This window comes from Rhamphochromis sp. 'chilingali', assembly GCF_963969265.1.
Source record: "Rhamphochromis sp. 'chilingali' genome assembly, chromosome: 14".
NCBI lineage: Eukaryota > Metazoa > Chordata > Actinopteri > Cichliformes > Cichlidae > Rhamphochromis > Rhamphochromis sp. 'chilingali'.
The window spans coordinates 4,681,838-4,698,976 of record NC_137941.1 but is presented as its reverse complement, the minus strand read 5'-3'; the positions used below and the strand labels follow the sequence as shown (position 1 = coordinate 4,698,976).

At 40.8% G+C, this 17,139-nt stretch overlaps 2 protein-coding genes across 2 annotated transcripts; one reads left to right on the top strand and one right to left on the bottom strand.

The window, feature by feature from the left end:
* Window positions 1-10,191: 10,191 nt before the first annotated feature.
* On the top strand, window positions 10,192-11,650 carry LOC308409903 (uncharacterized protein; the record flags this gene model as incomplete). Its single annotated transcript, XM_080902901.1, has 8 exons — window positions 10,192-10,259; window positions 10,441-10,508; window positions 10,587-10,769; window positions 10,888-10,949; window positions 11,050-11,097; window positions 11,178-11,213; window positions 11,292-11,445; window positions 11,523-11,650. The coding sequence occupies 8 exons, from the start codon at window positions 10,192-10,194 to the stop codon at window positions 11,528-11,530; spliced, it is 627 nt and encodes a 208-aa protein (XP_080759027.1). The 3' UTR covers window positions 11,531-11,650.
* Window positions 11,441-13,347, bottom strand: LOC308410043 (putative nuclease HARBI1). Its single transcript, XM_080903132.1, has 4 exons — window positions 12,431-13,347; window positions 12,243-12,358; window positions 12,058-12,169; window positions 11,441-11,982 (listed from the first exon to the last, which is right to left on the bottom strand). Exons 1-4 carry the CDS (start codon window positions 12,918-12,920, stop codon window positions 11,609-11,611), a joined length of 1,092 nt encoding a protein of 363 aa, XP_080759258.1. The 5' UTR covers window positions 12,921-13,347; the 3' UTR covers window positions 11,441-11,608.
* Window positions 13,348-17,139: the final 3,792 nt, after the last annotated feature.

Here is a 17,139-nt window from a genome sequence, read left to right as displayed (position 1 = left end):
GCCCCCAGAACACAAGAGACCAAGGAAGACCAACAGAGGGGCAGCCGCGCCACTGTCCCAGAAAGAGCTGAGGAGAGCCCCAGATTTGTTTTATTTTGTTTATTTTAAGATTAACTGCAGTTGTGTGTAAAAAAAATAACAGTAACCATTCACACGCCCATTACACTATGGAGAGAATAAACGATATGTACCTATCAAGGCCTATGATCATCATCATCCACGTGACAATTTGTTTGTAATTGTGCATGTGCGTCAAGATGCATATCTACAGATTTAGCAACATCTGACAACAGTATTTGTCCAGGATTATATATATAAGTATAGTATATATGTATAGATAAATAAGATTGCTGACTGCGTACCTGTATTTATTGTACTTTCATGGGTAGTATGCCTTTTGTACATCTTCACAGTATGTTTACTAATAATGGCCCCTCTCAGCCACCCACTCTTTTTCTACAACTATTTTTTGTAATGCATAAAATATGTGGGTGGTAACAGATACAATGCTGTAGCCAAATGTAAATGATGCTTACATATGTAAATATGCAAATGTCATTTCCCACACACAAACTGGCATCCACGAAAGAATAACGTAAGGTGAAAATTCGTACACCTAAAGCATAGTACAAAATATGCGATCTAGAGTTAACTTGCTGTGATGGGATGGATATCAAAACTGTAAAACACACAAAAAAACAACATAGAATTTTTTAAAAAGTGATTGTTATATATGTAATATTACCAAATGTTAAAACTGCCTTTTCACTGACAAGTGGAACAGGCAATAAGAGCACTTCTACAGTCATTATATTGCAAATTGAAATAGAAATGAGACTTATGTAAACACATTGTATGTGCACATGCACAATTAATTTATTTTTATCCTAATTATGTACTGTTTTTATGGTAGATGTTAATCTTAAACATTGCCCCTACACTGACCTCATTATTCCAATGAGGTCAGTGTAGGTCCAAGTAGATAAGCCAAAATTTTAGACTACAGACTTCTCTGAACGCAGACTTTTTTCCCCTGTTCTTGGCTCTTCATGATGTCAGTAGGAGTGGATATCCCAAACACTGCAATGGCCCACTCACCTGCTGTTCAAACATTCTGTTTGTGATTGGCCTCCAATAAGATTTATTTTGACCTCTTAAAGTAATTCGCTTTGAATATTTAAACGTGTAAAGCCGGTGCAGTGTAGTATAAACTGATTATAGTCATTAGTAAGAATGTGCTGTATCTTTTGTTCTGTTTGTGTTGTTGGTCATCTATCACGGAGGACCTTTTTTACGCGCCAGGTGACAGGAGCTTATAACAGATCATGCAATAAGAGCTGTACACATACGACATTTGTCAGTTTAAAAAATCATCACCAAATTGCTCATCTTAACCTGATTCAAAGATACTGGAAGGAATAAAAAATATATTACAAGCTAAATGTTCATTTATTCTCCTCATAGCTACTGACAGACACTGCACTTTTACTGCTTACACTTTAACTTAGTAGTTCTCAAACCAAGGGCCTGGCATAGAGCCACTGCAGTGGGGGTATGAACAACCAGGAGAAAAAATATGGAGTGAAACAAAATTGAATGAATTCATAAGAAAACAAAACAAGAGTTTGCTGATACTCTTTTGCTGACCTTTGTTTCACTAAAATTCAACTTGCATTTTTTTTATTTATTTATTTTTAATGATTGGTATCAAAAATGGAGGGGCGCGGGAGTACGAACTCTTTTTGTTTCTGCTTGGCAGCGTTGCAAAGAAGGTTTGTGAACAGCTGTAACTGAATGTCACTGTAGGTTTGTGAGCTTTAAAGTAACTTTGGAATTCAGAGGAAAACCAGGGAAGTGTGTATCTCACTAATACTGATACTCAGTAGTGTTCTAATGTAAAACAAACCCACACTTGAGTGATGCTCTTTATGTCCACTGTGCTTAAAAAAAAAGGAAAGAAAGAAGTGCAAAGCAGTGACCTTGTGACTGAATATGGGGTTTCTGCTGGGAAAAGCAGCACAGCAGCATAAAACCACAGGGGTTCTGTAAAAACCAAGAACCATAAACGGGAAATTACACTTGGAACAAAAGTAGCTGAGTAGATGGTTGGTGTTTTCTTGTTAACAGCGAGTCATTCCACACGATTTAACTGGCACCTTGGGAAATGCGCCATTTCTCTTTTGCCCTCTGCTCTTTCTCACAGCAGCTCTGCTCTTGACCTCCTCCTTCAGTTCGACCTCTCCATGTTAGAAACTTTGTCAGTGGTTATAAACCCGGCCTCCGCTTTGGCAAAATGGATAATTTGTGTCGCAGTCTCGGTTGTGTCATATGAATTCAGTCCTTGTTTCGCTGTGTGCCTTTTGTGCTCAACAACATCATTAAATTTGTTCTAATTTTGCCTTCTCCAGCAGTGACAGGACAGAAACACTAGGAAAAAAACAGATCCTGTAACTGCTCTGCCAGCTACACACTGTTACAACACCTTGCCATGCATCTGTCAGCTGGTAAGCATGTGCTCTCAAGTGACTTTCAGATAATTGCCACATTGTGACTGACTTGATTTGCATACATTCATTTAATAAATCAGACACTAAATTGGAAAAACCTGTGTGACAGTTATTACGGCGCCAACTCCAGGCTGCGTCTGTCCCGTGACCCCACTAATGAAAAGGATGCAGTTCAAGTGTGGGACTGTGGAGCGATGTGCAAAGAGCACTTTTGGATTATATTGTAGCTGAAGTGTGTTAATGGGAATTTTATACTTGTTATATACCTTCTCACTTCAGTGATAGAGACATCTCCATAGAATATGCATTGTGGAGCCATGTCAGTGAAATGAATAATGCCTTTTCCACCAAAGTAATCAAGACTTTACATTGGTCTTTATAACAATTCAAACATTTTTCTTTTCTGTATTTGTTATAAAAATAAACAACACAACAAATTTGCTTTTTCACTTAAGCTGGGCTTTTTTTTCTATTCCTCATTACTTTAAGCAAATGACTGCATTTTCCATTATGAAATGAGTGATCGCTCTGTTCTACATCCATCTTCATGCTTTTGTTAGTCAGTGTCAAATGGGGCACCAGTTCTTGCTCACAGAGTTTGAATTTAACTTTTTTAATGTCATTTAAAGTTTAAGAAAAACTGCTGGGACTTCAGTCTGGCTCGTTGCTGTTTGAACCAACTTTGAAGTTTTAAAGGGTGCGAAAAGAGAGAAACTATTTTAACATTACATGAACCAGATCTTTACTTTATTTCTTCCAGGGGAAATATTCCCAAGTAATCCTCTTAAAGGGATTTCCCAAGGCCTATAACAAGAGCATCAACCGGCTTTAGATTTTAGAGTTCCTAAACAGTTAACCATACGAACAACACATATTGCAGTGATGAAGGACAAATGCTTGTCTTTATAAACGTTAGTCAAAGCTATGATTTAAGCTTGGTCTTTCAGGAGCAAGTCCTAACAGTACAAATAAAATGATATTAAGCTATGCTTATATGAAATCAACTGTTTTTCAACAGAATGAACCTGGTGGTTAGTTTTGACTTTTTAAACATGCTATGAATCAGTAAGTTATTTTGTCCCATTTTACGTTAAGTGATGCTGGCGGACAACTGGTCACGTTCACTGCAATTTTCAGCTCACATAGTTTTTAATGTATTTGTACTCAAATAAGAAATTACAAGTATTGTTTAAAATAAGTACCATATATTCTGGCTAATATTTAGAGTGATAATACTCAGTTTTTAGTTCACTATTTAAAGGGAATCCCACCGGCAACAATTATTGCCGTTTTAACCCCCTATGACATTACAAAAATTCAACATATTTTGTGCAGGGGAAGTCTAAGGAGTAAAATGCATGCATTTATTTCGCAGGGAAAAATTTGGGATTAAATGGGTTAAGATAATGGCACCAAAAATATACAGGTGATTACATACTAGGGCTGCCATGATTAGTTGACTAGTCACGATTACGTCGACTATCAAAATCGTCGACAACAAATTTAATAGTCGACGCGTCGTTTGAAGCTTTGTAAGATCCTGAAAGATGCAGGAATAAGTAGTAGGATTTAAGAGTGTAATAACGGACTAAAACAGAAGATGGCAGCACTGCATGTACAAGGATGCCAGCTGCCGTCAAACGCCGAAGAAGAAAAAGCAACTCCGGTATCGAAGCTGTGTCCAAATTCAGGGGCCGCATCCTTCGGAGGCCGCATTTGAAGGCTGATTACGTTACAGCGACGCAACAAAGGCTTTCAAAATTCGAAGACTTCTGCAAATGCTGCCGACAAATGCGTCCTACTTTTCCCCAGATTTGAAGGATGCGTCAGGTGTATCCTTTGTGGCCCAACCTATCCCAGAATTCATTGCACGGCTCAGCCAATTCCAGTTTCCAACAATGGTGGCAGCTACTTAGTTTTAATATTACTCTTATTACTCTTTCTGGGTCACAAAATAAACTTTTAACATATTTTCAGGTGAGAATGTAGCTGTGTAAACTTCAAATATCTGCTCAGTTTATCAAGACATCACATCTTTGTAAAAGTGCTCCGACGTTTTCGGAGACGTCTGTTATCCACCATCTCAATAGCTAGCCGGGGTTCAAGGCGCACTAGAGCCGGCGAGAACAGCAGACTCCCGGCATGTATTGTTATATTTTAGATAGCAGAGCAGACAGCTGAGTTTATTAAACTCCACTGAGACAATCTGCAAAATTCATTAAAAATTTAATAAACTGTGATCTTGTCTTTATTTTTAGTTAGCACATACCTTAAACACTTCAAGCTGTAAGCTAATAATAGTTACATAATTGCTGACTAGTCGACTATCAAAATAATTGTCTGTTACATTAATTAATTTAGTGTGAAGTATCAGATTAATAAAATAACTTTTTTTTTAAATTAAACTTAAGCTCTTTGGCTAGGATGTCAGATAATTGTATTAAAAATGCTCCTTAAGACAAATACAGAGCAGAGGTAAAGTTCAGTTACTTCGAAGCCTGTCACACAGCAATTGTCTGCCTTTTTTAAAGACTGACTGTCAATCAAAACAGCTACTCCCCAACCCTAAAATTGGTAAGTTATAGCAAACAAATTCACCTGTTTTGCAACTTTCTTATGGCAGGAAACCAGCACTAAAGACCCAAACCATTTAGCATCGCTGAAGTTGGATGTTTAAATCTGAGGGATTGACTCAGTTTTTGGTGACAGCATTTTACTTAATACTTAAAAATCCTGCATGTTCCGATTTGGTCTCCATTAACTGCGGCTGAGTGAATCTGCTTTTTATATGCTGGTCACATTTGGCATTTTTATTCTATCATACGGTGTTTGTGGCTCCACAGCGGCATTAAAATATAGCCTCATGGCCTAAACTACAAGCTGTTACTGTTTAATTGAAGAAAGGCAATCAGGAATAAAGAGAGGGAAAAAAGAAGAAAAGAAAACTGTGATCACAGACACAAATTCCTGTTGTCTAGGCAGGTCCATTACCAGGCCACTGCTGATTCACATCATCAGAATGACTGGGAAATTTGTTAATGAGCAAACATTAGCCTTAAAACCCTATCACCACAGTGCTGTGTAGGAAAGGCAAAAATGTTCTAGCTGAATGAATAATTGGCACACACTAAAAAACTGGTTGGCCCAAGATGATCTAAGGCATCATTGCATGCAAACAAAATCAGTGTAGGTGTTAGTGTGTTCAGCAAAGCTTCCCTGGATTAATAAAAGGTGAAGTGGACATGCGGTGGACATATTATTGCTGTCAGTGGTCTGGCAGCCCTCTGCCATGTCGCCAGTTGGCTGCTGATTCAGGACCGTGGACAACACCATCTTCTGCAGACAGAATCAGCACCAAGGACAGCACCAATTTTGGCCACAGTGTAAAGAGGAAGTTAGCGCTGCAAATTCAATCTATTTCAGAGTCTGTTGTATTTATTTAATTATTTACTGCATTAACGAAGGCAACGAGGGGTGGAACTAGTCAAAAAAATATCTTAAAAGTCATATTCAGCCGTTGTGTTTTATTACACAATTCACCGGAATGACTGCCAAAATGCCTGGAGGTGAGCTATCTCACAATTTATGTGAAAATAAAAACACAATTTTTGAATACTTTCCACTCAAGTTCATTTCCAGAGGGCACATTTGCCACATGAGCCCTGCGCTGTTCTTTCTTTTAATGTCTTTAAGTAGTATTTGACTGCTAAACCCCAAAACTTTACTTTTCTTGGCATTTGTTTACCATTCATTATTAATAACCCTCAGTAATCCCATAAGTTTAGTTTAGTTTATTGAAATCTTACTGATTACTAATTATTTGCTTGCATAATAATCTGCAGCAGATTCTAATTATTTGTTGTGGTGCTTGGATGCGTTCTTTTCATTAAGCTCTGGCTCTTTTCTTTCTTCTTTCTAGTGAAACACTGGAATTTGAGAGTTTTCAGTCTGTTGATAAATTAAAGCTCCCTCTTCAGACTGTGCCCATTACACTGGCTTCTGATTGTGGTGCTTCACTCAAGCTGCACAGCTGCATCAACCCCCTCCTGTCAAACCCTGCCACATGCTGAGGCCTGGGCTACTCTTGACTCCCTCACAATATGGCTGCCTGGTGCGCTGCGCACACACACACATCAATTAGAGAAAGGTTACCTTGTGCTGCTGCTGGCTGGTTGTCTTCCTGGCACCAAAAGAGGCACAGAGTGAAAGTATGAGTGGAAGAGCTGACTTCTCGCAACACCTCCACACCCACACCTCTGTTCCACCAGCAACATTAACCATCACAACCACCACTCTGTTCCTGTTTTCCAAATTTGGCCTAGCTATTTTCAAAAGGTCACCTTGCCCTTTTTTTTGTTTCCTCCCAGATTCTTTTCAAACAATAAAAGTGCACACATGGAGCAAAAATTAATATTTACCTCGGGACCTTTAGAGGAAGTGTGGTTTTTCAAAAATGCAAATCTTAATATAAGCAACGAACTGCCTTGGGCACCAGTGCTATTATTTAATTAGAGATGGTGGTGTGAGGTTCAATATTTATTTGGGAGAGGTGTTGTGTTTATGCCGCTGGATATTTACTGGAGCAGCGGAGGTTAAAATCTTAAGCCAGTCTCCTTTGTTCCTCAGACTTCTTGCCACCATGACCATTGGCAACTGGTGCAACTGGCATCAAAGTATTCATTATAGAAATGCACTATGCGTACTAAGGCTGACAGGAATGTGCACAGACACGCAGTCTATTTCTTCTTGTATATGTGTACGTGTCTGTGTTGCTGCAGGTATATAAGAGAGCATACTGACCATTCCTTTAGGTTAAGCAATGCACCCTTCTGGTAAACAATGGAGCCTGTAGTCTTTAACCCCATGTGTATGTGTGTGTTTTTTCTCCTTTCACTGAGGGCTCATTTTTCACACACATATACCCTGTGATTTTATGGAAAAGAACAATCATGGCTTGAAGTGGCGTGTTCTTCAAAAACCTCCTCTGGCACACTGTCTGGAAACTGGTGTTACGAACTGTCTGCAGCTAAGTATCCATCATGATCACTTTTCCTTTATTTTTCAACAACTTTATAAAAACTTGCTTCCCTGTTTAGTTTGTTCCGCAGACAGGTTCATGGTCATAGCTGAGGCATCTCACTTCTTGCACTGAAGAGCTCAGAATTATTGCTATTATTATTAATATTATTATCATTGCAAACTGTGTCATTTTGGCAACTATTGTATTAGACACAGTGAAGGATAAAAAAGAAAATGATAACTTTATTTGTATAGCACTTTTTAAAACACAAAGATACAAAGTGCTTCACAGTTAGTAAAAGCCTACATTAAGGATAAGTCAACACCATACTGTTTCACATACATTCCAACATACTCGCTTTCATTTACACAAATAGATGTAAACTATGACTCAAAATAATGGGAGAAAGATTAGGAGAAATCTACTGAATAAAAATGAGTTTTCAGCAGTCGTTTAAAACAAATCACAGATTCAGCTCACCTGATGAGGAAAGCTTCCCCAAACTTAGGATGCTACAGGCTCAAATGGGTGATTATATTTGGCTTTACGGTAAGAAGGTGGAACAATTACAAGACCTTGATCAGATGATGTGAGACCTTGGCTGCACTAATAGGGTCTCAGTAGCTCTCATATATAAGCAGGGGCCTGTCAGTGGGGCTTTATGTGTTAATAATAGGATTTTAAAGCAGATTCTGAAATTCACTGGGAGCCAGTGAAGAGAAAAAAGAATAGATGTGAGTGCCGGCTCATTTTTGTTAACATCCTTCCTGCTGTGTTCTGCAACAGCTGGATATGGGCTGTGGAGGACTAAGAGATGCACATGAAAACATGAAAACAGCAATCAACGCAGGAGAAAATTAAAGTTCAAAATGACCGAATGACAGCAACAATTTGATTTTAGCAATATTTTTTTAGATGAAGGAAAGAAGATTGGATCAGCTAAGAGATGCAGATGTGTTCAAAATGCAGATGTTGGTCAAAGATGGTACCAACGTTCTTATCAGGTGATTTGTTCTTATCAGAGGGGGCTGATGTACTGACTGATCGCCTTAGAGGAAATCTTGTGCCAAACACAAGAATGGGTTTTACTAGAACTGACAATACAGTTGTTGAGGTTGGTTGGCTTCACAGAAAAGTACACCTGTGTGTCATCTACAGTACATTGCAATGATCAGGGCTTCTTTTGAAACTGTTGAGTAGATGGCCCAGGGATAACACACATATAAAGAAAACTGAACTGGTCCAAGACTGGAGCCCTGGGAGACAAAACGGGGGGGCGAAGATGAGGACACATAGACTCAAATGAATTCTGAAATAGCTGTCAAACTGTTTAGGAGCAGTGCCCGTGATGCCAATGCAGTTTTGTAATATGTTAATATAAATAGTGTGATCAGTAACAAAGGCTCCAGATAAATCTCATAAGAATAAAATCGATTCTGTTCATGTAGACGTACATCCAGATGAACAGAATCAACCTTTCGGGATCTACTTACCTGGATGATTGAGCATGTGTCAAGACAATAAAATCGAATGTTCACCTTTATCAGTGAGGCATACGAATATTGTTAGTAATTTTCAAAAATGTTCTTTCAGTGCTGTGATTTGTCAGCAACTGGATTGCAATTTCCAATTAAAAATTTTGTTTCACTCAAGTAGCTGAAAGAGCTGATGAGCAACAGCTTTCTAAAGGCATTGTTTTAATGAAGGGAAGTTTGGAAATTGGCCTGTAATTATGTATAACCGTGGAATCATGGGAGGATTTTTTTAAGCAGAGGGAAGAGGTTGGCTGTCTGAAATGCAGCCAGATGAAAGGCATTGATTTGTAATAAAGAGAAACCGGGGAGATGACAGGTAAAACCTCTTAAACGAACTCAGGAGGGATGATGTCAGTTGGACAGGAAGATATGCAACATTGACACTGATGGTACCAGTGTTGGGACTAACGCGTTATTAAGTAACGCGTTACAGTAACTACGTTATTATTGTGGTAACGAGCACGGTAACTAGTTATTATGCCAAAACCAGGAACGCGTTACTCGTTACTGGGATTTAGATAGGGTCGTTACTCGTTACTTCGTGTGGTGGCTATCGCGGAGCTTCCACAGATTCAGTAACATTAGCAAGTGGTGGAGGCCAGCAGGTGGATGAAGGAAAAGGGACGCAGAAGGAAAAGAGACCCGAGGCGGCCGCCGGTCCAAGTGTGAACTGAACTTCAGGTAAGAAGTTATTGTAAATGACCCAGATTATTTGTTTATTTGATATTTTTCAAACAGTTAAATCCCTGAACGAATTATACCTTATAATATAGATTAGACTCTTATTTTGAAATTCGGAACGGGCAACTTCCGGGAAGGAAGATCGTACCGCAACTGCTTGCCGCAGAAAGGATTAATGAGAAGGTTATCGTTTTCCATCCATCTTAAAATTAGCATCTAGCTGGGGCCCGTTCTTCGTACGTCGCTTACTACATCCAAGATCAAATGACACATCCAAGATCAAATCATCGCGCTAACCGTGAGCTCGCTAATCCGGTTCCCCGAACACACCTGCTGTTGACGATTACTACAGCTGGATGAAGTAATGCGCGATCACTGGGTGCCGTAAAAGGGGCTACGCATCGATAGCAGAAACAGTGATCGGCAAGCCTCTGATTGGTCGGCGAAAATGTCGAAGGAGCGCGCACAGTACTTCACCGCAGCGGAGCAAGAACTCCTGATTGAGGGATTTCAGGAGTACCAGAGTGAAATTAAAACGCAAGGTAACAGTGCAAAGGCTGCAAAAGCAAGGAGAGAGGGCTGGCAGAAAGTTGCTGACAAATTAAACGCGTAAGTAATGCAACATATTACATGGCACCATACCATATCATATTTTATCATATCAAATCATACCACATGATATCCTCTTACACATTAGAGCCACAACCGGACCCACCAGAACATGGGAACAAGTAAGAGTGAAATACAAGAACATACTACAGAATGGTAATATCCAACACTCATATTGCTGTCAGTCACTTGAAAAGACACCCCTGAAACAATCCCTGTGTTTGTGTATAACAGCAACCAAGAAAAGGGCAGAGCAACAAAAGACAGGTGGTGGTCCTGCACCCCCTCGTCACACCCCAGCAGAGGAGCTGGCCCTAAGGTTGAATGCCACCAGACCCATTGTTGAGGGCATCCCTGGGGGCAGCTCTTCCGGAGACCAGAAGCCGGGGTGCAGTAGCAGCAGCACCTACATAACTGGTGAATGGGCTCATGATTCCATGTGCACAATGTCAAATATGTGGTTGTTGCCTAAATGAAAATGCTATTCGAACTGTGACATTCATTCATTGGCACTGTGGGTTTTCTCTGTGTGTAGTGTTACATGACACACCATCACTTTTACCTGTTCCCATGGAAGGGGTGACTGGAACATGCACAGTAAGTTGGGAGATATACATATATCTGTCCCCACCCAATTGTACAGACCTATAGGCTGTACCACACCCCTTAGTAACACCATTGTGTTACCATTGCACAGGACAGTGACGCAACCCTGTCAGATGGCTGTGGTGTGGCGGAAGACCCTGTGAGTACATGCATGAATTGGCCTGAAATACCATCTACTTGTGTACTGCCATGTGTGTCTGACTGCAGTATGATTTGCAGGCCAAGAGGCCGGCAGAGAGGCCTGCTGATGCAGAGGTGGGCAGTGTTGTGATCAATTATACTGCCTATATGACATGTATTCCCCGTTAAATGTTGTCACCACAATTGACACAGGGTGACATACGTCTGCTCTACAAGAGAAGTCTCCAGCAAAAAATGGAGTATACTGAGCTGAAGAAACAAAAGCTCCTAGGTGAGATCGAACTACAAGCCCTAATGAGGCATAAACTACAATTGGAAATCGAGGTGCTTCAAAAGGAACTCCAGAGTAAGTAGGAATACATGTTCATACGGAGCACTATTGCTGACCCTGCGTGACGCAGTATACATGCTCTGTTTTCCCAGGCAACTGATGACTGGCCTGTGTGTGGTGGGACAGACAACGATGCTCAAATAAACGTCAATAGAAAATGTGTCATGTCATGTTTTTATTATGCGAAATTGTGTTGCACAATCCTGTCCCGTGCAGCTCTGCCACTAGGTTGGTCCAGGTGCACTGGCTGGAGGTCATCATCAGGCTGCACCTCCACCACGGGGGTCCTCTCTCTTCTGATGGTGGCAATGTTGTGCAGTACGGCACATGCAACAATAATGTCACATGCCCTGTCAGGTGCAACCCTCAGGCGTTTTAGACACTGGAATCGTTCCTTCAGTTGCCCAAAGGTCATTTCAATGCGTGCCCTTGTCCTGGCTAGGGCTGCATTGTAGCGGGTTTGTGGCCCAGGGTTGGGGTCAGGGAACGGTGTCATGAAGTACTGCCTGCATGCATAACCTCTATCTCCGAGGAGGATCCCATCGTAGGCCCCTGTGTAATGAAGAAATGCTGTTATGTCAGGCCCGACATGAGTATGTAGCATCAACATAAGCCTCTTTTACTTACCACGCTCAAATGATGTGCATAACCCTGACTCTCTGAAGATCCGTGAGTCATGCACTGATCCGGGCCATTTTGCTTCCACATTTGTGATATGGCACATCGAGTCACACACCATCTGTGGGATTCCATTATGTGTGACCACACTCCTCCCATCGTATATTGCCATCTGGAGTGTTAGTATTGCTCACCTGCACATTTATACTGTGGCCCCCCTTTCGGTTGACAAAGTCCCCTTCAGTGGGGCCTGGGGGGGCCTTGATCGCAATGTGTGTGCAGTCTATGGTGCCAATCACATTCGGGAAGCCTGCGGACGTTGGAGCTACAGTTACCGACATAGGTCATGATTGCATCACATTCACTATCCAATTTACTGTACCTGCAATGGCGAAAAAGCCCTGTTTGACGACCTGTGGTCTTAAGTGGCTTGGAAAAACCACAAACACACCCAGGAAATGCTTGAGTGCCAGGTACACTTTGCGAATGGCCCGGCAGACGGCACTTTTCCCAACGTTCTCTGCGTCTCCACAAGTGTACAGGAACGTGCCACTCGCAAAGTAGCGCAAGGCAATGCACACAGTTTGTGCAGTTGTTAATGCCCGACTACGGTGGGTGGTACTCTTAACATGGGGATCCAGCAAGTTGGTTAGGTAGATGATACCCTCACGGGAAAATCGGTATCTCTCTATGAGCACACTGTCGCGCTGTGCTAAAGGATCCTGTCTATCCCGCAATATACGTTGGATTCTGAACACTCTCCTTATCACTCTTGCACCTTCCGCAATGGGTGGCTCGCGTAGAAACGGACAGGACATGGCTGCGACAAACTTCCCACTTCCACCTTCGCTTTTATAGCCGTGGTCTGTCATCTTGATTACACGACGTAATTTGCTATTCCTCTACTGTGGAATGTGTGTTGCATCTGGCGTGATCACCTACATGCCATAGCGTGATTACTCGTACATTTCCCTTTTTTTAGGGACTGACCTGTATGTATCTGTGTGGAATCAATAAAAGGATCAAGTGCTGCATTATCTTTAGTTACATTGATGTTATTTATTTGTGGTGAAACGGTGGCGGAATGTCGCTGTTGCTTTCGTATGATGACGCGGACATACCTGCGTGGCCGCGATCTAATCCTGTTTACATAAAGTAAACCTGCTCCCGAGCAGGTTTACGCTTACGGCTCTGTTGCTATGACAGCAAGTCCCGGATGAGCTTCGGGGAACCGACTGATCCAGGATCACGCGAAATCGTCAACAATCTAATCCGGCTAACCTACTTAGCGAGGTACGAAGAACGGGCCCCTGGAAGGCGAACAGGTATGTTTGTGTGTTGTACTTGTTGTTTACATTTCGGACAATTTGTAAATGTATTACTTGATTGTTAATAAGTTTATGAGCGATCTAGCAGGCTGATGCTAGCACCTCCTGTGCCTTTTCTGTGAATTGATTAGCATAACAGAAACGTGGTTATATCAAGTGAATGTTTATTTGTTTTATGTTATGATTACAGCTCTTACGATGTGTCTATGGCAATTTGTGAATAAATGGGTTGGAATACCCCACCATGGTCCATCCGTAATGATCATTGAGTGCATCGTCTGAATAAAGTCCGGCTGGAATGCTACAGTTATGACCTGCAGTCTCTCTGGGTCAGATATGAACCAAGTTTAGGTGAAGTTTATTTTCGTTATTCTGACTTTTTCCGTACTGCGTGCTAGCTAGCATGACGGAGTTTCTATACAGCTGGGTGGGTGCTATGAAGCTAATGATGTTGAACTTTATTTTGTTCATAAGTTATTAGAGTTGCCAACCGTCCCGTCTGGTATTCAGAGAAAATATTACGCGTTTCTTATTGAGGTGAAAAGGAACAGTTTGTCCCGTAATTCAGCTACAATGAAAAAGACACAAAGCTGGAGTTATTCTGTGTTTACGCTGCACAGCTGCCTCTTCTTCTCTCATCCTCTCCCCCTCCCTCTCCTGTTTCTACTTCAATCATGAAAACTGATCAATGATCAGCTGATCGTCTTTTCTCTCTTGTTTGTTTATCGCTCACTTTGCGCCGAAAGAGGAAACCAGCGGATGTCGCGGTAAACAACAGCAGCACGTTTAAGCTTGATCAGCTATTGTTAGAATTTATTTAATATTAATTTCTAGTATCAGCTGATGTTTGCTGGAGCCACAGCTGCAAAAAAGCTGCTGGTCAGGATGTCGGTTTGGATATGTGGTGAGAGGGAAACATGAAGATGAAACCAGGAGATGTCCTTACTGAATCATCAGAGCTGAACAGGTGATGGAGAAACAGGTTTACCTTTTAGGTGACATGAATGAGTTGAAGGGAAGTTATGAACTGTTTCTGAGAGACAAATAACCCCAGGATCCTTTTTTAGGTAGCTGACAGCTGGTAACTGTGCAGGTGCGGATCTAGCAAAGTGTTGCCAGGGGGGCAGGTAGGGCATCAACAGGGAGAGGGGGGCACAAAGAAATACTTTACTTTCTTATTCTCATTTAAAATGTCTCGCTTTTAAAAAATAATTATCTGAATCTTACAACAAACGATTGATAGATTGATGCATATATACCATCAGAACAGTGTACATCACTGTCACAACAGCGTTTGTTTTCATTCAAAGACTTTATGATTTTTCCTATAATGGCAGCCGGTCTCTAGTCAAAATGCCCAGGACGATTTTTTTGTCCCAGTCCAGCCCTGTATGCAGCTCATCTGCAGTCTGGTGTTACCTACATCTTCCTATTCAGAAGGCAGAATTTCCGAGTTCTGAGTACAATCGAAAGCACCACGACTCCAGTTTTTGTGTTGGATGTAAAAGGCGCACATGACGCTGTGACGTAGGCTAGAATCATGGCAGCAGTCAATGACGGTCCAGGCGTGGGATTTCTCTCATGGAGATATGCACATTATCTTTTCCTTTCTATTGGTAGGTGGCACAGTGCACTTGTGGCAAGTAAGCAAGCTAGAAGACTGGCAAAGTTATGGAAGAAACACATTAACAAGAGAATTCTGAGTAAAACCAAAGTTACTTTCCCTAGTAACTAGTTACTTTGAAAGTAACGAGTAACTTGAAGTAACTGAGTTACTTTTGAGAGAAGTAACTAGTAATGTAACTAAGTTACTATTTTAAAGTAACTTACCCAACACTGGATGGTACTGAACAAGAACGTGGGTTGTATTTACTGTTGTTAATCAAACCAACAAATGTATTTCATGTGCATGAAGGAGTTAGAAAGTCTTTCAAATGGAGGTGGTGTTTTTCCACTTGGATTCAGCTTTTCTGCACTCTGTTCTGTGGCGACAGATATGATCGGTGATACAAGGTGAAGTTTTGGGATGACTAATCTGGCTTTAAAGGGCTCCTATTTTTTTTTTTTTTTTTTTTGCAAATGCAGAGTCAAAATAAACAAAAAAAAAAAACCCAGATGGATCAAAGGGAAATATTTGATTGGATTACTCGGAGAAAAACAACACCTCAAATTTGTAACTCTGATTTGGGAGGGTTCTTTTCTCCCCTGTCTGTAGTTTTGTATTCAATACCATGTTCAAATCGCAATCTGCAAAATGATCATCTAGGAAATGTGGAGCAAACATTAAGAGGAAGAGAAACCAGATTCCAGGTAAGACAAAAAAGCTTAAATGTTAATGATAGAATGGTGAAAGAACACTCAATAGAAATGAAAACAATGGGAACACAGAAAATCAAAGGGAGTGGGTGGGATTTGAAAAAGATTAAAAGGATTGAGACGGAGGCAGAACAGAATAAATCCTGTGAAGCTGACATGGCAGCAAGAATTTCATGTGAGCCAGAGCAGATCAAAAGTTATTGCAAAGAAGGGGGAAAAAGAACAAGAAATTATGAGGAGGGAAAAATGGAGGAAAAGAACGATGACAGCAGAGGACTCTGAACTGAAGAAGGGCTACAACCCATGAGATGACTTTGGGTAGACACTAGAGGGCCACATCACAGGAAGAAAGACAGAAAAGGACAAGCAGGGACACATCTGTGCGGACACAGCCAGCAATGTGAGACCGATGCTCTGTGGGGTCACTTGTCAGAGCACGGACTGCTAGGAACAGGGGCAAGGGCAACACCACAGGAGACAGGCAGGAAGACGGTTCATGCAGACAGAAGGAGAAACACACAAAAGGATTCTGATCCAAGTGGAAAATTTAACCCCCCACAGAGCTGAAAGAAAGCAAACTCCAAAGACACATAGTGACTGTATGACATGCTTAGCTTCAGTTATTAGTTTCAGTGTTACTGTTTTTGTATCGTTGTTAGGAGGGCATGTGCCAGAGATAAGATTTAGGAAAATCACTCTAGGAATTACAATAAAAACACATCACTTTTTGACTCATAGACATTCAAAGTCTCACAACTTTGAAATTAATCTGAGTGCTAGCATCAAATATTGCCGTTCAGTACATATATATAGGGGAGACCGGGGATAGTTGTAACATTTTTGACATTTCTATCTGTAAATTGGAGCTCTTTTAAGGTAGTGGATTCAAAATGTAATGCAAAGTATTTACATGTCTCAGCTATTAAATAGTGCAGCTATTTTCTCTGCAGCACAATTACTCATTGCATGATATGGCCTCAAACACAAAGAGTGAAATGTTACAATTAACCCCATAGTCTGGGTTAGTTGTAACATATCCTGGGGTGAAATGTAACACAATGAAATAAGGGTACTAACAAAACATTAACATGTAATCTTTGTTTATTCAACACATGAATGCACTTACATCCATTTATGTAGCTGTGTGTGTGTGTGACAGAATGCAGAAATCTAACTTTTGAACATATTCCAACCCCCCAAAAAAGACAAATTATGGAATTTTCTGCAACTGAATATTTCATTAATTTTGGTTGGTCTTCCTTGAGTTTGTCCTCATTGGCTCAGTGGGCATTATAACCTACAACTCTTGCACCAATTTTGAACATAACAATGAAGCTGAAAAAATATAGTTGTTCACCAGCATAGCAATTCCATTACTTTTTATCATGGCTTACCTTGGTGTGGTTTGCAAAGTGCTTCAGAAAGATGAGGAAATCTGTTTCTTGCA

What these genes read in the sequence shown, in the direction of transcription:
- LOC308410043 (XM_080903132.1), bottom strand. Translation starts at nt 12,920, where the DNA reads ATGACAGACCACGGCTATAAAAGCGAAGGTGGAAGTGGGAAGTTTGTC. An exon ending in GCCACAGTATAAATGTGCAG is followed by an intron (nt 12,170 to 12,242) that starts GTGAGCAATACT and finishes GGAATCCCACAG; the next exon opens with ATGGTGTGTGACTCGATGTG. An exon ending in ATGCACATCATTTGAGCGTG is followed by an intron (nt 11,983 to 12,057) that starts GTAAGTAAAAGA and finishes TTCATTACACAG; the next exon opens with GGGCCTACGATGGGATCCTC.